The following is a 25,068-nucleotide window of genomic DNA, read 5'->3' on the forward strand; positions in this document are numbered from 1 at the left end:
GGTGTGTTCGATTAGTATAACTGATCACCACCCTCCCTCACCTCAGGACCGTCATATGAGGGAGCAGACCACCTCTGGACTCAAAACCAACGTCCCTCATCTACGAGTGGTAGACCATGACTTCCCCATGGATGATGTAAGAGCTCTAACATAGCCCCTCTCTAAAACACACATAACCCACCATACTAAACAGTATGTACCATCGTACCAGTCTACACAAGTATCTACATGACCTGCATTAGTTCGTTTAATACAACTAACTGAATTTCTCTCTCTTTCTCAGTATGTTCCGGTCATTTGGAGGAGCAGCATCCACTCCAAGAGTATCCGTCCAGCCCCCTCAGTGAAAAGTAAGAACCAGGCTTGTCATCAGTCTAATTCTGATTTAGTCTACAGACTTTTTAGTAGGAAAGCTTGGAGTCTGGGATGAAACTAGGCAGATTGTTTACAGTGTTAATCAGGTTTAGTTATTGACTGCAGTCTGCTACATCAAAACGGCCTTGACCTGTGATGTCAGCAGCTGCAATCAACCGCCACTGTGATTGGCTTAGAAAAAGGTTTCAACCAGAATTCACAGTTGAAAAGGTCAGGGGTCGTGTCTAAACCATTTAATTATCCAGTTAGGAGTGAGCTCTAACTAAAGAGGGTCAGAAGGGCAGTAACATGAAAATAATGGAGCAGTCACAACAAATAGGGAGATTCCACTAGAGCAATATGGTTCTGGATTGTTCTGCGTAAATCCCTTTAGTGCAATGTGCTCTTAAGTACATCCCAAATCAGATTTAGAACCAGTCAAAATGTGTCAGTGTGTTACACTCCTCCTGTGAGTAGAAAATAACACTGCACTTTTTAGCTCCTTGTCTGCTGAAAACTCTGTCAAAAGAGGCACCTATAAGCCCATGTGTTTTACTGAACGTGAAGGGGTTATTGCTTATGTGTGTCATTCATGCAGCCCGGAACACTAGAGGGGCTGTCCCCCAATGCGTCTTGGGAGTTCCCCCTCCTTGTGATAGTGCTCTGTCATGGTGCTGTAGGGTTAAGGTCCCATATCGGAGGGGACATTCTGGGGGGCGGTGATGGAGGTGGTAGGGGGGGGTTAATACTCTAGCCTCAACAAAAGATAATCAGCTGCCTGTCCAATAAAAAGGGCTGTGGCTAACTGGAGCATGGCCGGGTTACTTTCAGACCACTGAACCTCACTTGGGGAGACAGGGGAGGGAGGGAGAGGGGGGCACCGGCTTACAACCATTGTACAACACCTCCCCCTCCTTTGCCTCTCTCTCCAGCCGTCCTACTCTGCCGCTACCTGCAATCTGTCTCTCTCCCCATCTCTTTCTCTCTTGCGCCATCTCTTTTTTGCTCTCTCCCGCTCTCTTCCATCGTTTAGATTCAGTGTTGTAAATCTGTCTGATTAGTCTCCTCTCTTCTCTGTGCCGTTGAGCCTATATCTATTGTCATCCATCGGACTCCTCTTCCATCCATATTTTCTGTCTATTTTTTATTTTTTTATTTGTCCTCCTCTCCTCCCCCTTTCTTCATCAATGGTCTCTCAATCACTATTCTCAGCTCCTCCTCCTCTCTCTCTCTCTCTCTCCCATTATATCTTACATCCCCTCCCAGTTTTATCTCCACGTTATAGCTAGTTGCCCTATTTTTACATGCATCCTATCATACGTCCTGTGCCTTTGTATGTTGGTACCATTCCCTGTCTCTGTCTTTCTCTGCAGGTCTCCTGGATGTGGACACGGAGCAGCAGGCAAGAGAGAGCATGCATTATCAGCAGGAAGGAGCATGGGTAGGAGGGAAGGTGCAGGCGCTGTCGTCAACGACGACACTGTCAGTCACAGTAGGAGGCCAGCTGAAATCCGAAGGCCCCTCCCACACAGGGAGAGAGGCGGATGCTGCCGCTGCTCCTGCTCCTGCAGCTGCTGCGGCTCTTAGCAACAGTGAGCCCCGGCGCCCTGAGCCCGCACCTCCTCAGGCCCCTATGGACCTGCCCATCGACGGCCACACACTGAGGCACTACACCCGCTCCAGGCCCAGACCCAACCGCCGGAACAGCAAGCCGCCCAGCAAGACCCAGGTAAGAGGCAACACGACGAGCACCATGGAGGATGGGGATGAAGGGAAGAAAGGGAGGCACAGACAGAAGAAGAGAGAGCGGGTGGGATACAGGGAGAGGCTAATCAATTGTAGCGACAGAGTTGCTTTCTGACAGAAGGATGGATGAGAAGGGATGGCAAGAAAGAGAGATGAGGGAAGAGAAAAATCAGGGGAGAGCAGAGAGAATGGGGATAGAGGGGGAGGGAAGAAGAGTTGTGATGGCGGTACTCAGGTTCTTGCAGCCACAGCAGCAGAGGCAGTGTCAGTGGCTTGCAGCTCTGGGCATTCTCTCTACATCTCCCTCCTTCCCCCTCTCTGTCGATCTGATTCTATTTCATCGTCTTGTCAGTGCTGCTGCTGTAGCTGTTGATGTGTTGAGGAGCCATTTCTGTGTGTTTTCTCCATATTTCCCCCTGCATTAACGGTGGTCCTGTGGTTCTCAGTAGTGGACTGGGAGCTGTCAGAACAGGACGCTCTCCCCACACTGATTCTGGATGGCTCTGCTCTGTGTGACTGCTGTAGCATTTTAATTATTCATGTTTTCACATCAAGGAGTGCTCCCCCCCTTTCACTATCGCTCTCCTGTCAATGTCCTTAGGAGAATCCCTCTTTTACAGTGTAATATTGTTAAGGATTGTCAATGGGAACTGGTTGTGCACGTGTGTGGGTGTGTGTCTGTGGGTATGTGTTTGCATGTATGTATTCATCGTCGTGTTTGATTAGAATGTCTCAATGTTCAGCTGGTGCTTGGTGATTGATGGAGGTCTAGTGGTCTGTCTGTCTGTCTGTGTGTGGGGGGGTGTGTGTATTTTCCTCTGACACTGTCTGTTTTGCCAACTGATCAAAGACAGCTCTCTTATGTGTGAAAAACAATGCTGCAGCCATCTTATAAGCAGAACTAGTTCAAAATAAATAGTTTTCTTTGTAACATCATCTGTGTGTGTTTTTGTGTGCGTCTGTGTTTTGTGTGTCTGTTGTTGTTAGTGCTGCTACATTGGTGTTGTAGTGTGATTCATTGTTGGTGTAGTAACAAGGGAATTGTTGTTCTTATTGCAGGTAACACTGTGCAATGGAATGTTTACCAATACCACATTAACTGGGTGTCTGTATCCCCTGTGTTGTTATTACTGGAACACAGTGTCTATACTTTGTTATTTAGACTGTATTCAAGGTGCCCCTTGTGCCTGCATTCTGTATTTCCAGTTCTGTCCCTGGTTACCCGTGTGTCTGTAATACGATTGAAACAGTCTTTCCAGTGCTGATGTCCGTGGCCACCTGCTTTCCTGAATAGTGATTGAAACAGTCCTGTGACCTGTGTACCTGGAATACAATTGAAACAGTTTATTTGTTGCTATTGTCCATGGTTACCTGTGCTTCTGTATAGTAATTGTTCATGCAGTATTCCCTGTGTGGTTATCTGAGCCTCTGGGGTCACTATGCAGTCAGGAAGGACGGGCGGCCAGCTCAGATCAGAGATTTTCTGGAGAGGACGGCTCTACTCCTCAGTTACCACAGAGATGAGAGGCAGATAGAACCGCTTTACCCTTCTATGGAAAAGGCAGAAGTTCACATATACTTGAAGCTAAGTGTTATGAAGCAGAATTTCTAGTTGTTTGTGTCTGGATCTATAGGTTTTTATGAACATAAAACATGCATGTGTATCACAAGTAGGTTTGTCTAATGTGCATGTTGATAATGTAGCTAGTTGGCCTGGTGAAATAAGGGGCCAGGTGGTGGTTGTAGCTTGGAGGGCTGCTGGCTGTGTTGACTGTGGAAAAGGAAAGGGCAGGGTCTACTGTCATTCTGCTGTAACACTCACTGTGGTTGGTGGTGGTGGTGGGACTGCACCTTCTTCTGGGTGTGGCTGCTGCCTGGCCCACTTTGAATATGCTCACACATGACTATCGACTGTATATTTTTCCTGCAGTAGCATTTTATTGCATCTGTAGAAAAATGTAAAACAATCTGCTTTGGATTTTATGTAACAGCATTCCTCCCCAGAAAATATCTTGTGTCAATGTTGCAGAGAGCGAGCTTCTTGTTGTCATGAGGTTTGCTCATAAACCATTCACTTGCCATCACTTAGTGCAATGTTGAAGCCAAAGCACAGCCAGTCCAGTGCTATATGAGGAATTTCCCAGACAGCCTAGCAGTTGAATTCTGCAAATGGTGGGAACTCCTACTGAATGATGCTCTGGGAATGTGGGGGAGACTATTCCTTTGAAATCCAAGATATCATATTATCAAACATATGTCAGTGATTTCTCTTAGATTTGATGCTCTCCTTGTTATACGGTTAATTGACTTCTAGAATTAGTTTGAGGTATCATTGAATGAGCAGAGCCCTCTACCTACATTGACATGTACTGTATGTGGGAAAAGGCCACCTATTGATGTCCTATTTACCATAATAGAAAATACACTGCAAAGACAATAGAGTCCCACCCCCTTCTACATTATGAAGAAACCAATAGACACACCCCTACCACACAGTCTATCAGTAAGTGTTGCTATGCTAGATATATATATATAGACAGGGTGTATATATGAAAGTGTTAGTGTGTTGTCATCAATTGAAACACCATTCTTGTGCTTTATGGCAAGTATTTTTCTCTTCCTGAAGATAGAGTGGAGTGATGGGGATCGTTGCTCTCTGATTGGCTGGGAGGTACTAAATGATTTATAATCCATTTCTCATGCGGCGTGGCACACCATTTGCATACGTTTGTTCTAGCTGTTCTGCAGTGGGTTGGTTCTCCTGCTCTCTGTAACCACAGCGCCTAAAGGCCTCTCTCCTCCCTCACAGTCTGTTCAGCAGCAGCAACACTCATAGACTGGCTAAATACAGAACATCGTCTCAAACACTGAGACACTGAGAAAACAGTCCTCGCCTTCACTCTCTTTCCACCCCTGAAAATTGTCCGCCAATACTACCTGTCAAAATATTGTGCACTGCCTGTTTGTATTTGAGTAAGTGACAGACAACCATTAAGAGATTGTGAACTGCTCTTCCCACCAGCCTGCTACAGTGAATAATGAATCTTTTAAATCATCACAGTATGATCCAAACTAAAGAGCTGCTCTTCAGACTAGAACAGAGGGAGAGGAGAGAGTGGTGGTGAAGGGTGTGTCTGAGAGATATAATCATATTGTGGAGGATCAGGGGGAGGGTGGGGCTGAGGGGTTGTGTTCTCTCCTGGGACCTGAAGCACAGATGTGCCTGCTGCAGACACACACACTAATGGTCTATAGAATAGAGAGGGTGATCTATTGTGCGTGTGTGTGCGTGCGTGTTTGTTCGTAAACATATATTTTTCTCTATTGCATATCTGTTTGCAAGCATCATAATCAGTATGTGTACTGTGAGAGTGTACTCAGCCTACACTATTCAGTCACACAATGGTATTACCATAAGCATCCGCCGTGTGTGTGTGCGTGTGTGCGTGCGTGTGTGTGTGTGTGTGTGTGTGTGTGTGTGTGTGTGTGTGTGTGTGTGTGTGTGTGTGTGTGTGTGTGTGTGTGTGTGTGTGTGTGTGTGTGTGTGTGTGTGTGTGTGTGTGTGTGTGTGTGTGTGTGTGTGTGTGTGTGTGTGTGTGTGTGTGTGTGCAGGAGCAGGCAGCTGAGCGTGAAGAGAATGAAGCCAATGAGACCATTGGCAGGGTGGATGAGGGAGTAGAGGAGTTCTTCACTAAGAAGATCATCCCTGATGACCCTCTGTAAGTATCCATATAGTATACCTCCAAGTGAATACACCTTTCCATACTAACACAGATACGGCATAGATGTACTGCATGCACCCACACTAAACAAACCAACGAACACTGTCTCTCTACACCCACACTAAACAAACCAATGAACACTGGCTCTCTACACCCACACTAAACAAACCAACTAACACTGGCTCTCTAAACCCACACTAAACAAACCAACTAACACTGTCTCTCTACACCCACACTAAACAAACCAACTAACACTGGCTCTCTAAACCCACACTAAACAAACCAACGAACACTGGCTCTCGAAACCCACACTAAACAAACCAACGAACACTGGCTCTCGAAACCCACACTAAACAAACCAACGAACACTGGCTCTCTACACCCACACTAAACAAACCAACGAACACTGGCTCTCTACACCCACACTAAACAAACCAACTAACACTGGCTCTCTACACCCACACTAAACAAACCAACTAACACTGTCTCTCTAAACCCACACTAAACAAACCAACGAACACTGGCTCTCTACACATGCATGTTCACACACTCTCCACGAAGACTGACAGATATGGCTACACACCATGCATACATACTGTACAAACAGAAAGATAACAGAATGTATTCGCAGAATGTTTGTCTACTGTGGTTGAAAACAATGTATCCCAAATACACAGCATCCCACTGATCCCATCACCAAAGCCACGACATCCCATCACTAGATAGTATGAACACTGAACAAACACCACCACTGAATGGAGACTCAGTAGTGTTGTTGCTGTTTTGTGCTTCACCTCAATTGCAGAAAAGCGCAGAGGGAGGAGATCCCTGACAAAGCACAACCCACAGAGTCAACTTCCCCTGCCCCTCCCAGCACGTCTGCCCCGGCCCCGCCCTCCTCCACCACCACCTCCTCTAGCACGTCTTCCTCCTCCGCGACTGAAACAACCACCCTTTCCTCCGCCCCCTCCAAAAACATCAAGAAGAAGTTTGGGGACTTCTTTGCCTTCAAGAAAGGCCGTACCGTCCGGGGGGCGAAGGGCGAGGTTTGCCCAGAGGGCAAGGTCAAAAAGACCTCTATTGCAGATCTAATCAGACCACTTAGGGAGGCAAAAGAGAAGGAAAAAGAGAGGGAGCGAGACAAAAAGGGGAAATTTGAAGAGGAGAGGGGTGCTAAGGCCACCAGTGTTAATGATTCTGATGCCACCACAACAGTAAGAGCAGCAGAGGACAACACCATGGCCCCCGCCACTCCCTCTGATGTCGCCACCACCTCCGCCTCCCTGCCCACCAGTGCCCGTGTCCAGGAGAAGGTGACCCCCATGTCCCCCAGCGCTCTGACCCCCAGCCCCGTCATCAGCCCTATTGGGGGGTTCTTGGTGGAGAGGGAGAAGAGCCGGACTCTGGAGAAGAGCAGAACCCCAGATGGAGAGAGGAGGTTGAAGGCCACACGGCGCTCCCTCAGGGATGGCAAGTCCCAGTCCCTCATCCTGCTGACAGGCCTGGAGGATGGCACTGCCACACATGGAAAGGTAGGTACCACTCTGCACTGGTCAGAAAGCACATAGAATCAATCTGTAATAAACAAAATGCACATCATTTAGATATGCTTTTGGTCATCCTCTTCCAGAAACACGCATCTGAGAGCACATCCAGCCTTGAGCAGCGTCTCCACGTAATGCTCCACCGCATGGGGGTGGCCAAGACACCTCCTGCAGACACAAAGACCAGCCAGGTGTGTGTGTTAGTGTGTGATATGAATGGTTGTGGACCACCCTTCCTGTTCTCTACTTGACTATTTCCTTTATGTTCTGAGCACACAGCTGTAGTGGGATTCATTAAGGATTACAGTACCTTTGTGACATTAATGTAATGTGGCATGGCCTTGACTGTCTCAGGCCTGATGGTGAGGGTGTGACAGCCTTGGTATTGTAAATGATTTAATAGGGCTTATCCACTGCAGCCTGCATTTTCAGTCCAGGTAGGAGCACATAGGAGGGTAACTCAAGAATAACATTGTCTTATATCCCCTTGTAGAACAAAGAAGAGGAGCTGAGGAAAGCCAACTCAGAGGGTAAGACTCTCCCCACTCCTCCTCAGCTGTGTATCTGGGATTTCCTGTTCCTAGTTCCTCTTCACACTGTATGTAGGAGAGACTGGGGTTGTTTGTCACACTTACTGGTTAGTGTTTTCCTCGCAGGTTGAAGTTTATTGTCACGAATCTTGCCCTGGAGGCAGAACTGAGCGATTTCCCCTTAGATAGGCCAGCTGCAAAGTAAAAATTGGCTATGTGGTAAAAATTCATGAAAACAAATTAGCTTTTTGGTCTTAATTTAAGGTTAGGCATTAGGGTTAGCTGTGTCGTTAAGGTTAGTGTTAAGGTTAGGTTTAAAATCAGATTGTATGACTTTGTGGCTGTGCCAGCTAGCGACCCCTTACGGAAATTAAATATATTGAAGATATCTTTTTCATAATATATCTTATATTTTCAAAAATACATTATTTGGTATATTGTAAACATGTAATTGTTTGATATATTTTAATATATCTAAATATATTACGAAATATGCAAGTATCTGCCGCTTTAAGATATAACAGTATATTATCATATGTGTTGGGATATATTATAATATACCTGTATATATCATTATTAGCCATAATGACAAAAATATATCAAGCATTATAATTATTATTATTTTAGATTAAAGTGCCAACAGTACAGGTGGGAATGAAACAATAATACACCAATAAAATAATACATACACTACCGTTCAAAAGTTTGGGGTCACTTCGAAATGTCCTTGTTTTCCATGAAAACATACATGAAATGAGCTGCAAAATGAATAGGAAATATAGTCAAGACGTTGAGAAGGTTATAAATAATGATTTTTAATTGAAATAATAATTGTGTCCTTCAAACTTTGCTTTCGTTAAAGAATCCTCCATTTGCAGCAATTACAGCCTTGCAGACCTTTGGCATTCTAGTTGTCAATTTGTTGAGGTAATCTGAAGAGATTTCACCCCATGCTTCCTGAAGCATCTCCCACAAGTTGGATTGGCTTGATGGGCACTTCTTACGTACCATACGGTCAAGCTGCTCCCACAACAGCTCAATAGGGTTGAGATCCGGTGACTGTGTTGGCCTCTCCATTATAGACAGAATACCTGCTAACTGCTTCTTCTCTAAACAGTTCTTGCATAGTTTGGTGCTGTGCTTTGGGTCATTGCCCTGTTGTAGGCCGAAACTGGCTCCAATTAAGCGCCGTCCACAGGGTATGGCTTTGCAAAATGGAGGGATTGCCCTCCTTCAAGATCCCTTTTACCCTGTACAAATGTCCATAGAGGGAGCAGAAAGTTCTCGAAGAACTTCATGATGACGAAAGTGAGTGTAACGGGTCGGTAGTCGTTCAGTTATTTTCACTTTCTTGGGCACCGGATGAGAGTGGACATCTTGAAGCAGGCCTGAGCTAGAGACAGGTTGAAAATGTCCGAAAACACAACAGCTACCTGGTCTGCACATGCTCTGAGGGCGCGGCTAGGGATGCCGTCTAGGCCGGCAGCCTTGCAAGGGTTAACAGGTTTGAATGACATACATATGTCCACCGTGGAGACCGTAACCACATAACTCAAGTTCTCCTCAGAGGCTTTCCTCGGCAGCTTTGTGCGAAGCATGAGGAAAAGGAGTTTAGCACATCTGGTAGGGAGGCATTGGTGTCCGAGACATGACAGGCTTTGTTTTTGTAATCCTTGATCGTTAGAAGCCCCTGCCACATATGCCTCATATCCGACCTGTTGAATTGCTCCTCCACACTGTCCCTATACTTATGTCACACGATGTAGTATATTCTGTGTAGTATATTCATAAGTGAAAAAAGTAAAGCTGTAAACATTTGTGTTAACTCCATGTTTTGTTGAAAACAAGGAATGCTTTTTCAAACAGGAAGAGGTGTGCGTGTTTGTGAATGTTGCTGACTCTGTTGGACAAGCAGGTTCGGAATGGACCAAAACAGAACCAATCATAGACATCCATGTTTCCCAACTTTTGACAGCACAGTATACTAGTTCAGTAGAGCACAGTAGAATACAGTATAGTACAGCAGAGTATAGTACAATATAATGTATTGTATCTCAACTGTACTGTACTGTACTTACATTTAAGTCATTTAGCAGACGCTCTTATCCAGAGCGACTTACAAGTTGGTGCATTCACCTTATGATATCCAGTGGAACAACCACTTTACAATAGTGCATCTAACTCTTTTAAGGGGGGGGGGGGGTTAGAAGGATTACTTTATCCTATCCTAGGTATTCCTTAAAGAGGTGGTGTTTCAGGTGTTTCCGGAAGGTGGTGATTGACTCCGCTGACCTGGCGTCGTGGGGGAGTTTGTTCCACCATTGGGGTGCCAGAGCAGCGAACAGTTTTGACTGGGCTGAGCGGGAGCTGTACTTCCTCAGAGGTAGGGAGGCGAGCAGGCCAGAGGTGGATGAACGCAGTGCCCTTGTTTGGGTGTAGGGCCTGATCAGAGCCTGAAGGTACGGAGGTGCCGTTCCCCTCACAGCTCCGTAGGCAAGCACCATGGTCTTGTAGCGGATGCGAGCTTCAACTGGAAGCCAGTGGAGAGAGCGGAGGAGCGGGGTGACGTGAGAGAACTTGGGAAGGTTGAACACCAGACGGGCTGCGGCGTTCTGGATGAGTTGTAGGGGTTTAATGGCACAGGCAGGGAGCCCAGCCAACAGCGAGTTGCAGTAGTCCAGACGGGAGATGACAAGTGCCTGGATTAGGACCTGCGCCGCTTCCTGTGTGAGGCAGGGTCGTACTCTGCGAATGTTGTAGAGCATGAACCTACAGGAACGGGTCACCGCCTTGATGTTAGTTGAGAACGACAGCGTGTTGTCCAGGATCACGCCAAGGTTCTTAGCACTCTGGGAGGAGGACACAATGGAGTTGTCAACCGTGATGGCGAGATCATGGAACGGGCAGTCCTTCCCCGGGAGGAAGAGCAGCTCCGTCTTGCCGAGGTTCAGCTTGAGGTGGTGATCCGTCATCCACACTGATATGTCTGCCAGACATGCAGAGATGCGATTCGCCACCTGGTTATCAGAAGGGGGAAAGGAGAAGATTAATTGTGTGTCGTCTGCATAGCAATGATAGGAGAGACCATGTAAGGATATGACAGAGCCAAGTGACTTGGTGTATAGCGAGAATAGGAGAGGGCCTAGAACAGAGCCCTGGGGGACACCAGTGGTAAGAGCACGTGGTGCGGAGACAGATTCTCGCCACGCCACCTGGTAGGAGCGACCTGTCAGGTAGGACGCAATCCAAGCGTGGGCCGCGCCGGAGATGCCCAACTCGGAGAGGGTGGAGAGGAGGATCTGATGGTTCACTGTATCAAAGGCAGCCGATAAGTCTAGAAGGATGAGAGCAGAGGAGAGAGAGTTAGCTTTAGCAGTGCGGAGCGCCTCCGTGACACAGAGAAGAGCAGTCTCAGTTGAATGACTAGTCTTGAAACCTGACTGATTTGGATCAAGAAGGTCATTCTGAGAGAGATAGCAGGAGAGCTGGCCAAGGACGGCACGTTCAAGAGTTTTGGAGAGAAAAGAAAGAAGGGATACTGGTCTGTAGTTGTTGACATCGGAGGGATCGAGTGTAGGTTTTTTCAGCAGGGGTGCAACTCTCGCTCTCTTGAAGGCGGAAGGGACGTAGCCAGCGGTCAAGGATGAGTTGATGAGCGAGGTGAGGTAAGGGAGAAGGTCTCCGGAAATGGCCTGGAGAAGAGAGGAGGGGATAGGGTCAAGCGGGCAGGTTGTTGGGCGGCCGGCCGTCACAAGACGCGAGATTTCATCTGGAGAGAGAGGGGAGAAAGAGGTCAAAGCACAGGGTAGGGCAGTGTGAGCAGAACCAGCGGTGTCGTTTGACTTAGCAAACGAGAATCGGATGTCGTCGACCTTCTTTTCAAAATGGTTGACGAAGTCATCCGCAGAGAGGGAGGAGGAGGGGGGAGGGGGAGGAGGATTCAGGAGGGAGGAGAAGGTGGCAAAGAGCTTCCTAGGGTTAGAGGCAGATGCTTGGAATTTAGAGTGGTAGAAAGTGGCTTTAGCAGCAGAGACAGAAGAGGAGAATGTAGAGAGGAGGGAGTGAAAGGATGCCAGGTCCGCAGGGAGGCGAGTTTTCCTCCATTTCCGCTCGGCTGCCCGGAGCCCTGTTCTGTGAGCTCGCAATGAGTCGTCGAGCCACGGAGCAGGAGGGGAGGACCGAGCCGGCCTGGAGGAAAGGGGACATAGAGAGTTAAAGGATGCAGAAAGGGAGGAGAGGAGGGTTGAGGAGGCAGAATCAGGAGATAGGTTGGAGAAGGTTTGAGCAGAGGGAAGAGATGATAGGATGGAAGAGGAGAGAGTAGCGGGGGAGAGAGAGCGAAGGTTGGGACGGCGCGATACCATCCGAGTAGGGGCAGTGTGGGAAGTGTTGGATGAGAGCGAGAGGGAAAAGGATACAAGGTAGTGGTCGGAGACTTGGAGGGGAGTTGCAATGAGATTAGTGGAAGAACAGCATCTAGTAAAGATGAGGTCAAGCGTATTGCCTGCCTTGTGAGTAGGGGGGGAAGGTGAGAGGGTGAGGTCAAAAGAGGAGAGGAGTGGAAAGAAGGAGGCAGAGAGGAATGAGTCAAAGGTAGACGTGGGGAGGTTAAAGTCACCCAGAACTGTGAGAGGTGAGCCATCCTCAGGAAAGGAACTTATCAAGGCGTCAAGCTCATTGATGAACTCTCCAAGGGAACCTGGGGGGCGATAAATGATAAGGATGTTAAGCTTGAAAGGGCTGGTAACTGTGACAGCATGGAATTCAAAGGAGGCGATAGACAGATGGGTCAGGGGAGAAAGAGAGAATGTCCACTTGGGAGAGATGAGGATCCCAGTGCCACCACCCCGCTGACCAGAAGCTCTCGGGGTGTGCGAGAACACGTTGGCAGACGAGGAGAGAGCAGTAGGAGTAGCAGTGTTATCTGTGGTAATCCATGTTTCCGTCAGTGCCAAGAAGTCGAGGGACTGGAGGGAAGCATAGGCTGTACTCTACTGAATTAAACTCAACTGTACGGTACTCTACTTTGCTGTACTCTACTATACTGAATTCAACTGTACTGTACTATACTGCACTGTACTCTGCTGAATTAAACTCTACTGGACTGTGCTGTACTGTGCTGTCCAAACTTGTGAAACATAGAGGTTTTTTCAACATCCAGAAAACAAGTCTTCTAGGCATCTTTTCAATGTAATTTAGCTTACTGGGCACATTGTTACAATGGAGATGGTTGTCAGATTGTGACAAGCAACCTAAACATCAATGTGACAACCATTCCTAATCTTAAGTAGCATGCTAATTAAGATGCTAGTTACCACATGGCTTGATCTAGGAACTCACAAATAGGCTTGAAATAAAGCTCTCCCTTTCCTATTTTCAATAAAAGTAATTGTTTATGGATACTCCCATCATACAACTATTTATTAAAGAAATAACAAGCGTATGAATATTTAATTTCACAGATGAAAAATGCAGTTATTCCTCTCACCTCAATGTTTTGTTATCCTGACCTGAATTGACCAGATGGATTACACAGCCCCCCCCCCCCCCCCCCACTGTGAAAACCAGCCTGTGTGACAACCAACCCCCGGTCTCCCCTACAGATCCTTTCCTGCTGACGGGAGCATGGCAGCATCTCAGGTTTGCTGTCAACTTAGAGTTGGCTGGTTGCGCTAGATGTCAATGTCTCTTCTTCTAACTGTTGAATTGTAGACTGTCAAGTAAAAGTGTTGCTGTGACACTAGTGATGTGATTTGACAGTAGATGCTAGTATAATATCAACTGCAGTTGTTGTGCTTCTTGAGTAACCCTTGAAAATACAAAGGAACCTATAGATAATATTCTTCTTAATTTTGATTTGATAGAAATGTAAAAACTGTGCTTATTTCTGTCAAATTCATCTTCAGATGGTAAAGGCCAGTGAGGTAAAGGTTAACAGAGAAATCAAGCCTACATCTATAAATAAAAGTGATACCTGGAGTTGACCCAAATTTAGAGCAGGTCAGAGAGGCTCACGGGAGGTCAGAGCTACACAGACAGGCCAGCCTGGGAGTCATTTCGTCCATCTGTCACTCAGTGCTGGAGGTCAGGGGTCAGTTCACACATCCACTCAGAGGGGAACTCGGCACTATCAGCCAATGGCTTGTGCTCTAAAGGTGACAGTGACAGCTCCCTTTGATGTCTTTTGTGTGGATTTGTTTGTTTTTTGGTGTCAGGCTGCTTCAATTATGGAGGGGCTCATAGTATGTGTAGGTGAACTTCCCAGTTTGCTAAAATCTTCTCTTTCTCAGGTGCAATTCTTGACAAAAAACCTGAACCTCCAACCACGTTGATGAAGCCTCGCACTATGTCCACATCAGCTTCAGGTAATTCTGACACTTAAGGCTGGTGAATGGATGTCCATGTAATAAATCCATCCATAGTCCAAACCAATATGTAAATGTTATGTTGCAGTAATGACTTCAGTGCAACCGCCCTTCTCTCCTCAGACACCAGGTGGCCAATCAGAGCAGGCCTAACTCCTCTGGAGGCTCTCCGAACAGATAAGCCCCTCCTCCCAGGACGTCCCATCGGCCCCCTCTCTCCCAAGCCCACAGTGGCAGCCAAACCCCCTCTCCCTGCCCCCCAGCAGCCCCCTGCTGCAGCTAGGACATCCCTGGGGTTCCCCCGGCAGCCAAGCAAAGCCACAGGCCCAGAGACCCAGCGAACAGAACCAGAGCCCTCCCAGAGCCAGACCCAGCCCCAGCAGAGGGAGCCCCCCTGCCCCTCCCCCCGCAAGGAGACTCCCCCTGCCCCATCGCCACGCAGGGGACCCTCTGCCCTGGAGAGCAGGGAGCGCTCTGAGAGAGCACAATCAGTTACTGAAGGTACACTTATATACAGTCCTCACCTCTCCTTGGTGACAAAATATATGAGCAGCTTTGGTGTTTTTCTATCTGAGCAGAAAAAGACCAAGCTAGCTTGTATTTGTCTCTTCTCTTTGTCTCTCCCACTCTGATTATTTGTCTTCCATTATGAGCTTAATATTAAATAATGCAAGAACAGTGAATGCTCAGAGCATAATAATTACTTCAGTGTCTCTCTCTGTTTTCATATTCTGTAATATTTTGTGGATGGCAGCTCCTAATGCACTTGGAAAGATTGTTTTACACAATCGAACAGAGCTGAGATCAACCCTGGGAGTCCATTTGCCAGGAGTTGGACTGTATTGGTTTTTACTCAGCAATGCCTAATTTGAATGACTGAATTACTTGAATTTACAGTGTAAAAGTGCTCAAAGCATTTTACATTAAGAAGGTAGGAACTCCCTTCATCCACCACCAATGTTTAGCACCCACTCATCTGATGTTATTTGGGTCCAGATTATGGCAGAGGATGGCATCCCAAACATGTGAGCCAAACATGTGTTGGGTAGTGCAATGCCTGGTCTGGTCTTTTTTTGAACATGAATGTCATTGTGACTCAAGTGTCAAGTGCCTATACCCACCTCCAGTTATGTTGTGTGTGATTGTGTATCTGAGTCCTGTGTGTCTTGGTCGTCCCCTAGAGACCCTTCCTAAACCCCGGCCCCGCATGAAGCCCTCTCCCCAGCGGAGAGCTGTGTCTGTCTACGACGACTCTCTCCTCCGAGAACATGCTGCTCTGCTGGACCATGAAGGTGAGCTCAGCAGCAGAGAGAGAGCACTTCCTGCTGGATACCACAGGCTACTGCAGAGGATCAGAGCCATATAAAGCCTATACTGTGTGTATACAGTGTTTTTTTAAAGTATTCACACTCCTTGACCTTTTCCACATTTTGTTGTGTTACAGCCTGAATTTAAAATGTATTAAATGTAGCTTATGTGTCACTGGCCTACACACAGTACGCCATAATGTCAAAGTGGGAAAAGATTGTTTTTAGACATTTTTACAAATTCATAAAAAAATTTAAGCTGAAATGTTTAAGTCAATAAGTATTCAACCTCTTTGTTATGGCAAGCCTAAACAAGTTCAGGAGTAAATATTTGCTTAACAAGTCACATAATAAGTAGCATGGATTCACTCTGTGTGCAATAATAGTGTTTAACATGATTTTTGAATGTCTACCTCATCTCTGTACCCCACACATACAATTATCTGTAAGGTCCCTCAGTCGAGCAGTGAATTTTAAACACAGATTCAACCACAAAGACCAGGGAGGTTTTCCAATGCCTCGCAATGCGCCCAGTCACTACAAAGATACAGTCATCGTTCCTAACTCAGTTGCCGGAGAGGAAAGAAACCGCTCAGGGATTTCACCATGAGGCCAATAGTGACTTTAAAACAGTTTAATGGCTGTGATAGGAGAAAACTGAAGGTGGATCAACAACATTGTAGTTACTCCACAATACTAACCCAAATGACAGAGTGAAAAGAGCGAAGCCTGTACAGAATACAAATATTCCAATACATGCATCCTGTTTGCAATAAGGCATTAAAGTAAAACTGCAAAACATTTGGCAAAGAAAATATGAATACAAAGCATAATATTTGGGTAAAATCCAACAAAATACACCACTGAGTACCACTCTTCATATTTTCAAGCATGGTGGTGGCTGCATCATGTTATGGGTATGCTTTTCATCAGCAAGGCCTAGGGAATTTTTTACGATAAAAATAAACTAAGATAAGCACAGGCAACATCCTAGAGGAAAACCTTGTTCAGTCCACTTTCTAACAGACTGGGATACAAATGCACTTTTCAGCAGGACAAAAACCTAAAACACAGGGCCAAATATACACAGTAGTAGCTTACCAAGACGACATTGAATGTTCCTGAGTTGCCTAGTTACAGTTTTAACTTCAATCGGCTTGAAAATCTATGGCTAGACTTGAAAATGTCTGTCTAGCAAGATTCAACAGCCAACTTGACAGAGCTTGAATAATTTCTTATGGAATAATGTGCAAATATTGTAAAATCCAGGTGTGCAAGCTCTTAGAGACTTACCCAGAAAGACTGAGTGGAATCGCTGATTCTAACATGTATTGATTGACACAGGTGTGTGTCAAATACATTGAAAATCCTAGCTGTGTTCATAGATGTCCTGCTGCACTTTGGATATGAGGTAAATTCACGAGGCAGGTTGTTTCTTTCCTTCTCAGAGCTGAAGGCAACATTGCCACGGTTGCAGAGGTCACCAGCCCAGAAACGTGCCAACCCCGGGGAGCTCCCTACCTGTAGTGAGGACCAGCCTGAGGGGAAGGATGGTGAGTAAAATCCTCAGTAAGAAATCTTGACAATTACATATTATACTGAGTGTTTTTACACATGGGGGGGATAATAAGTTACTAAGTGAAAATGGTTTGAAAGAGAGATTTTAAGATGTGTATGGCTGTTCTTTTTGAGGCGTTGTGCCAAATGTACAAATGTTTGGTTTGGGACCTATAAGCCTTGGGCTAATGGGCATATGCTCACTTCCTCCCCTTCTCTCTGCTTTGTCTTCCACTGTTGTTCTATAATAATAACTCACCCATCAGCACCACATACACTGTAGTGCAATTACCATCCTATTATATCTCAAATACTTGTTAGCATTCTGACACAGGGATATTCATCACAGTTTTCTGGCAAATCACCTTCAATTACAGACATTGAGGAGGACTGAATATCAGGTCCTTAATGTGACAGATTTATTAAAGAGATGCTTCATCCTTATGCCCACAACCCTCAGTAAATATCTACCTTACAGCATGCTATTAACATCTAGAATAACCTTGTTTTGGTTTAAACAGAAATTACTTATTGAATGATAAATCTAATCAAGAAACTTGTTCTTCTTTTCACTGTTCAATTTTGTTAGGTTTATCTTTCTGCCTGTAAAAAAGTCTGGTTTTGTCTTGTTCTCTGTTGTCCTTGAGATTGAAAATCTAATCTCTGCTGTGTCTTATTAATAATCTAAACAGCAGGTGAAGCAGAGGAGGAGAGGACTGGCGAGGGGATGGACAGCTGGCCAATAACAGAGGACAAGCCAGGGCCAAGCCCAGTGGGGACCAGTCAGGGAGAGAGCACAGTAGAGAAGAGGGGAGAGACTGTCTCACAGCAGCACACAGCACAGGCAGAAACATCAGACCAAAGAACTGAACTCCCCTTACCGGAGACACACATGGATTGACCTGCTCATAGTCTATTTTCTATCATGTCTACCTTTGCCTTGCACGCCAGATTATGAAAAAAAAAAAATCTAAACTAAATGTTTTAAAAAGAGTAAATCCATACATATACTTGTTAATTATTAAAAAGTTGATTTTGAAGTGTCATTAAGTGCACTTTCCTCACTGCTTTAATTTGATGCACAAAGCTACAAAACCTTGGTTAATTCATTTATCAAATATTCAGCAGTGTTTTGCCTGAAGTGCATGGAAAACATGAAACATTATCTCAGTGATGATCATATAAAGTGCCAGGCTGTCTCATGGAGTGCAGCCTGGATAGTGGCCCCCTCATGATGAGTCATCTGTGTGTAGTTTCTCCTTGGTAACGCCACATTACTCCCTCCGTTCACCACTAAGCCATGCTGCTGCTGGGAGTTGGCTAGTGGAGGCAGTAAAGGCACAGAAGTGCCATCTGTGTGTATGGAGAGGCAGAAAGAGATAAATAATCAGTCTATACTCTTGACACACTACTCTGGTGTCATGCAGTATTGTCAAAATGAGTTGAAATCAGTCTGGTGTAAAACAATACACTACTCAAACGATTATAATGTAAACATTTTTTTATTACATGAAAATATTAACAATTGGCACTTAATTTACTGTAATAAAATCAACCTTGTAAAAACAAAATCAATCCATGGATTCAAATCACATGGTAAATAAAGAGCATTAACTTAATGGAAATCGAGACAAACCAACTAGCTATAACAAACAGTGTGCAGTCATGCTACAATGAGGAAAGTTAAAGAACTTTAGAAAAATAAACTCTGTGATATTGAGGTGTCCAAGGCTTAGATGAGCATGGCTTTCAACATGTCACTGCCAGGAAGTAGACCAGCTCTGGCCTGCTGTTAACTTTAATCACCACAAATGTCTACATTACAATAATGATTCATAACCCAATAGTGTTATTGCCAAGCCAACCTCAATATCCTAATTTATTCCTATAACCTTTCTGCTCTCAATCCACCCCTTGTATTATTACTGCACTTATAATGGTCACTAATCTGCTGATAGTTTTGGACAATCCGCATGCAGTGGTGCTGAATAATTTAAAAAAACATTTTAGTGTAACTGTAATTAATGCTTGATTTCGCTAGTCTTTGCTACTCTTGGCATGTAATAGAGATCTCTACAAAGTTGTGCTTTCCTATGATGGTATGTGATTTATTTCTTGCTAAATTTGACTTTACCCGTGTCCTTACACACGACTCCAGATTTATACTCAAGATACACTGTCAAAATCCTTAAAGTAGGATTTTGGGACATGGGGGCTTTCAGTTCAAACTAAATCAGTTGTACATTTTGTATTCGGTTCTCTTTGGTAAAGGTTTAAGAAATTCCACAAGGGTTTTTAAGGAAATTAGATTCACATTCATGGTTTAGAGTGAAGTTGCCTCTTATTCCTTTAGCATAATCAATGCCAAAGTAACAATATATTACACTATTCCTATATACTGTTCACTATTAACACCAAGGCCAATATAAAATTAACAAAAACTGAGCAATGCAGCAAAGGTTCTTGAAAGAGATATACAATTCTATAAGTGTGTTGACGCCAGATAACCAAGTGCAGTCTGCTACTGTTTTGTGTTAAGATTTCACTCAGAAAGAAGCATGTTGCATACACACTGGACTTAACCCGCTGATCAACCATCTGAAAATACCCCTAACAATATGGAAAAATATTTAAGAGAATAAAATAGATGGATCAACTCTATTCCTTGTGGTATTCAACTCTGAAGTCCGGAGCCTGATGGTGTTCTGTTCTACCTGACAATTAATTGCAGCCTCCTGATGTCCCAGGTCTAAATCAGTCCTTGATTAGAAGGGAACAATGAAAGAACGCAGTGGAACTGGCTTCGAGGTCGAGAGTTGAGTTTTTAGGGCCCTATGGTTCTCAGCAATATACAGAATGCCTCTATGCTTACAGAATAAACTGGAATGGGCTTAAATATTATGTACAAACTTTCTTTTACACATCCCAAGTAGGAATGTTAAAGTATGGACAATCTCTAATGCTATAAAACACATGTGGAAATAACACAAAGCTTAAAGTTGTAGCTATGTCTGACTTAAAATGTCAATACCAATGTCATATCATCGAGCACTGTGCCTCATTGTAAAGATATTACACCTCACAGTCAAGACATTGTATTAAGCTGAATGACTTGGGGAGGAGCAGAAAATGTTCTCCTTTAGTGTTTCTCTAAAGGAATGCAGGCTCAGACATGTATAGGCTAGTCTTTTACAGGCCGTTGAACAGTAAAACTTAGTTTACTCAACCAAATTGTAGAGTGCAATTTCTCTGGAATGTTTCATTCTCAGCCATGTGTATGATACACATATAACTCACAAAATGAGAAGGCTAGTTCAGAGTATAGTGCCACAGCCACACACACAACAATCTGAATGAAAACTAACAAAGAATGAAGACAGAGCCCCTGGTTAGCCCTGAAATATACCACTTTGGAAAATAATCATGTATCAAACAAAGAGTAATCCGGTAACGGTTATAGAAAATAAGGCCTCTGAAGGAACAGCTGTCTCTTGCATATGCCGTCCTGATGATTGCATGTTCTTCCCCCCTCACTCCCTTCTTGAATTCCTGTGTCCTAGTGCTAGAGTGTAGCTAGGACTCTGAGGAAGGATATAATGAGAACACAGAAGGACTGGCCCACTCCAAACACCAAGGCCTCCAAGGAGATCATCCTCTTCCCTGCTGCTTTGTACACCCCAGCTATGGCAGCACCTACAAGCACAAATATTTTTGTTTTGTTTTGAGCAATGTATAAAATAATTTGAACATCATGGCTTTGAGCAGTGAGTTGATGAATAGTGATGTTTGTGTACTATAATGGATCATGTTTATAGCTTATCAGAAGATGAGGTGAATAACTCACTGGTGAGGACTCCACCACACACAAGGCCCACGATGCCCATCAGTAGGATGGCGATGGGCATGAAGCGGGCCATCTTGTGTTGTCGCAGGGTGGCGAGGGCCAGGAGAGCAGCGGGGAGGTGGAACACCAGTGAAGAGACAGCAGCCCACAAGAAGACGCCATACCACATCTCTGAGAGAAAGAGCAGAGGGAGTTAAGCAACTGAAGGAAGTAAGTGTAGGCAGGTAGCCTAGCGGTTAAGGGTATTGGTTTGAATCCAAGCCCGGCTAGGGGGGGAAAAAATCTGTCGATGTGCCCTTGAGCAAGACACTTAACCCTAACTACTGCTGTAAGTCGCTCTGGATATGAGCGTCTGCTAAATTAATACAATTTAGAAAATGCAAAAAATGCAAGCGCATCATGATATAATAGAGCTATTCCATGTAAAAGGACCCATGAGCACCAACAGGTGAAGTTCATAGGAGCATGTCAAATGAAAGCCAATAGTCCGTTTTTTATTAAGGTATATATACATTTCTCCAACCAATTTCCATCCTAAAGTTAGGAATAAGCAAAGGCTTTGATTTCTGGTCAAACAAATGGAAAGGGGGTCTTAGAAAACATCAACCAGAAAAAGTCTTAAAAGTTATTAGAAATACATCAAAACACAACGTTGAAGTAAAGACCCCTGCCTAATATCAACATTTATATTTCATTTTGGAGAAATGAATTGCCTTTGTAAGTTCAAAAAAATATTGCCTAGTGTACTGTAATTCTGTTACCAAAAAACCCACATACAGTGCTGCAAAAACATTTTTGCCCCCTTTCTGATTCTCTCAATTTTTTATACTGTTTTCAACCAAAACCTAATATTGGATAAAGGGAACCCGAGTTTACAAATAACAAAAAATGTATAACCATTTTCATGTAGACTTGATTGTGTGTTTTGGATCATTGTCGTGCTTTATGACCCAGCTGTGCTTCAGCTTCAGCTCACAGACGGAGGGCCTGACATTCTCCTGTAGAATTCTCTGATACAGATCAGAATTCATGGTTCCTTCTATTAAGGCAAGTCGTCCAGGTCCTGAGGCAGCAAAGCATCCCCAAACCATCACACCACCATGCTTGACTGTTGGTATTTGTTTTATTTGTAAACTCAGGTTTCCTTTATCTAATATAAGGTTTTGGTTGAAGATCTGATAATTCAGTATTTAAAAAAAATACACCAAAGTAGACAAAATTAGAAAGGGGCAAATACTTTCACAGAACTGTATCTAAGATATTTTCACATTTCTCTCCCTCATGAGGGAGGATAGTAAAAGTAATAGTAGACCTACCAATTAGTTATCGTGTTTCTACTGATGACAATTTTGTTAATGAATTATTAAGTAGGCCTAATTAAAATGCATCAATCTGTTACCAAATCAGTAACAGAATGAGGGAAAAATATATAACAGAATTACTGCAATAGAATTGTCTACATAGTAGTCACAAACCACAGTTGGGTCACCTGTTATGGTCTTCCCTTCCACTAACATACCGCTTTTTCTGTTGTGTTGTGGTAAAAGCAAGAGTGTGAAAACAGTCTGGGCAACCCCTTCCTCTCTCTCTCTCTCCAGTTAATTTCACCGCTCTCTTTCCATTTACTGTAACTAGCATCCTCACCCACTGACCACCAACCAATACAGGACGTCCCTGGACATTGAAAAGTAATTTAAATTTGGTCAGTCCGCCCTGGCCTTGATTTCAACGTTGATTTTTGGTCAGGTTCGGAATGGCCTTGATTTCGGACTAAATCCGAACCAATCACAGACGCCTAGTTTCAGAAGTTTGGACAGCACAGTTCAGTACAGTAAAGAAAAGGAGTATAGTTCAGTACTACAGTGGAGTCGAGTTCAGTACAGTAGATCAAACTAGAGTACAGTATAATACTCTACAGTACTGAACTATACTCTGCTCTGATTCAGAGGGGTTGGGTTAAATGCGGAAGACATTTCAATTGAATACATTCAGTTGTACAACTGACTAGGTATCCCCCTTTCCCCTGTACTGAACTCTACTGTGCTCTACTATGATGTCCAAACTTGTGAAACTCAGAAGTCTATGATTGATACAGATTTGGTCCAGTCCGGACCAAATGTGGTCTTGTTCGGGGGCAGAGCTCATTAAAATAACCAGTTTGTAGAATAATGCCCAAATATGCATGATATTGCATATTTCTACCTTTGTGTACCTATTCAGGATACATCACCGTGAAGAGAATGACATTCATATCCATAATTATGCATTTCTTTAGTACTGATCAGGTATCCATGATGTCATTCTGTTGTTGTTTTTCAACTCAAGGTGTCATAGCTGACACCCCATTCATTCTTTCTGCAGAATTTTGAATCTTATTTCAGAGTAGACTTAACAGTTTTTGGAAAACATGGTCACAAACAGAGAGATTTTATCATCATTCTGTTACTAAACTTTGCATCTGCACTGTTCTTCAAGTAGCCTAAATGTGTTATTTTATTTCCTGTGTTAACTGTTAAAAGTAATCTAGCTAGTCCTTGTGCATTGAGTTGTATCGTTTTTGTTTGGCGTGCATTTTAAAGTGAAACTTCGGAGTCTCAGCGTCATTCTGTTACCAAGGAATTGCCCAGAGGTTACACCAGGGTTTCCCAAACTCGGTGCACGTTTTCTGTTTTTGCCCTAGCACTACACAGCTGATTCAAATAGTAAACGAATCACCAAGCTTTGATCTTTTGAATCAGTTGCTATCAGACTGTATAATAACTCTAGCTCTTAAATGGTTCTCCCAAAAATTATATCAAACAAATTTAATCACATTTTAATATTTAAATGTCCATCATGAAACATTTCCTGTAATGCTTTCAATTGTTCAATATTCTATTTATCACATGCGCCGAATACAACAGGTGTAGTAGACCTTACAGTGAAATGCTTAGAAGCCCTTAACCAACAATGCGGTTTTAAGAAAGAGCTAAGATTTATGTCACGTATTATGTATTTTAAATTAGTGTTTTGCAATTATTAGTAATGTAAATTCTGCATTTCTTAAGTTTTATCTGTAAGCAAGAATAAATCAACTCAAACTCAGTGTTAGGGCAAAAACTAAAAAACGTTCACCGAGTTTGGGAAATGCTGGGTTACACAGACATTACACACATGCCTGTTGTCTCTGACACGTCTTCTGAATTCAATACTACCTACCCAGTACCCATGTTTCACATTCATAATGTACAACTGACCCCTAAATAACCCAGCGAAATAATATAAACTGCTAAAGATTACACATTATATACATCTCTCACACACAGTTGTCTGGAGAATAATATTTCTCACAAACACATGGCACTTTCTCTAAAAAAGACCACTGCATTGGTGACTAATATATGGATTAACGTTAGGGGCAATTTAAAGCTGTCCGCTTGTACAATAGCTAATATTGTTGTTATTGCCAGCTAACACAAGATTAGCTACTTAGTGTACGTTCACATAAGCTAACGTTAGCTATGTTCATTTACCGTTAAATCGGTTAACGAAACATTCACTTTAGGTTTACAGCGAAAACCGTTCGACTGGATACAACAGAGCGAGGCTATAGCTAGATTGAATCTCACCTGAGAAGTCGCTAAGCGATGTGTCGTTGCCTCGATTGGTGCCATTTTTCCTTGGGACCAAATTCAAGCTAAGAATTTGCTGAACAAACCCAATCTCGTTATATCCGTTATGCATGTCTTATGCACATGACACCACGAGCAAGTGTGAGAGACCACGAATATCCGAATAACACCATGAGAACATTAATGTTTCATCTAGCAAGTCCACAGGGGTTGGATTGGTTGATCTCCCTGAATATATCTGTTAGCTAGCTCATGTAGCTTGATGTCAACACGACTTGGTTTGACGTCACGCCGTTAACATACTCAAAGGACTACAACAAGGATTTCACAATCGTAATAAGCTAGCTTGTTAAACATAATTTACAAAGAGTATTGACGTGTACAAATATACTAATGCAATCGATAAAGAATCGATAAAGAAACCGGTATTTAATTTCCAACAACAAATATGCTATAAACCCGTCGTTCTGAACGATTTGTTGATCCTG

At 43.9% G+C, this 25,068-nt stretch overlaps 2 protein-coding genes across 3 annotated transcripts in view; one reads left to right on the forward strand and one right to left on the reverse strand.

Annotated features, from left to right (window-relative positions):
- Positions 1-20,877, forward strand: part of carmil2 (capping protein regulator and myosin 1 linker 2) — a 38,524-nt gene extending 17,647 nt beyond the window's left edge. Inside the window, exons 28-39 of one of the 2 annotated variants that reach the window (XM_071416944.1) lie at positions 47-136; positions 284-350; positions 1,728-2,083; positions 5,713-5,819; positions 6,628-7,354; positions 7,453-7,557; positions 7,860-7,896; positions 14,187-14,261; positions 14,385-14,762; positions 15,443-15,553; positions 17,017-17,137; positions 17,818-17,957. In XM_071416944.1, coding sequence (XP_071273045.1) covers positions 47-136; positions 284-350; positions 1,728-2,083; positions 5,713-5,819; positions 6,628-7,354; positions 7,453-7,557; positions 7,860-7,896; positions 14,187-14,261; positions 14,385-14,762; positions 15,443-15,553; positions 17,017-17,129 — 2,166 coding nt within the window. In that variant the 3' untranslated portion in view covers positions 17,130-17,137; positions 17,818-17,957. Of the gene's footprint in view, positions 1-46; positions 137-283; positions 351-1,727; positions 2,084-5,712; positions 5,820-6,627; positions 7,355-7,452; positions 7,558-7,859; positions 7,897-14,186; positions 14,262-14,384; positions 14,763-15,442; positions 15,554-17,016; positions 17,138-17,817 lie in introns of both variants that reach the window. The other variant, XM_071416943.1, reaches the window with a different exon arrangement.
- LOC139584758 (transmembrane protein 170A-like) lies at positions 18,609-25,044 on the reverse strand. Its single transcript, XM_071416947.1, has 3 exons — positions 24,578-25,044; positions 20,970-21,140; positions 18,609-20,818 (listed from the first exon to the last, which is right to left on the reverse strand). Exons 1-3 carry the CDS (start codon positions 24,690-24,692, stop codon positions 20,688-20,690), a joined length of 417 nt encoding a protein of 138 aa, XP_071273048.1. The 5' UTR covers positions 24,693-25,044; the 3' UTR covers positions 18,609-20,687.
- Positions 25,045-25,068: the final 24 nt, after the last annotated feature.

The sequence above is a fragment of the Salvelinus alpinus genome, chromosome 9 (genome assembly GCF_045679555.1).
Source record: "Salvelinus alpinus chromosome 9, SLU_Salpinus.1, whole genome shotgun sequence".
Lineage (NCBI taxonomy): Eukaryota > Metazoa > Chordata > Actinopteri > Salmoniformes > Salmonidae > Salvelinus > Salvelinus alpinus.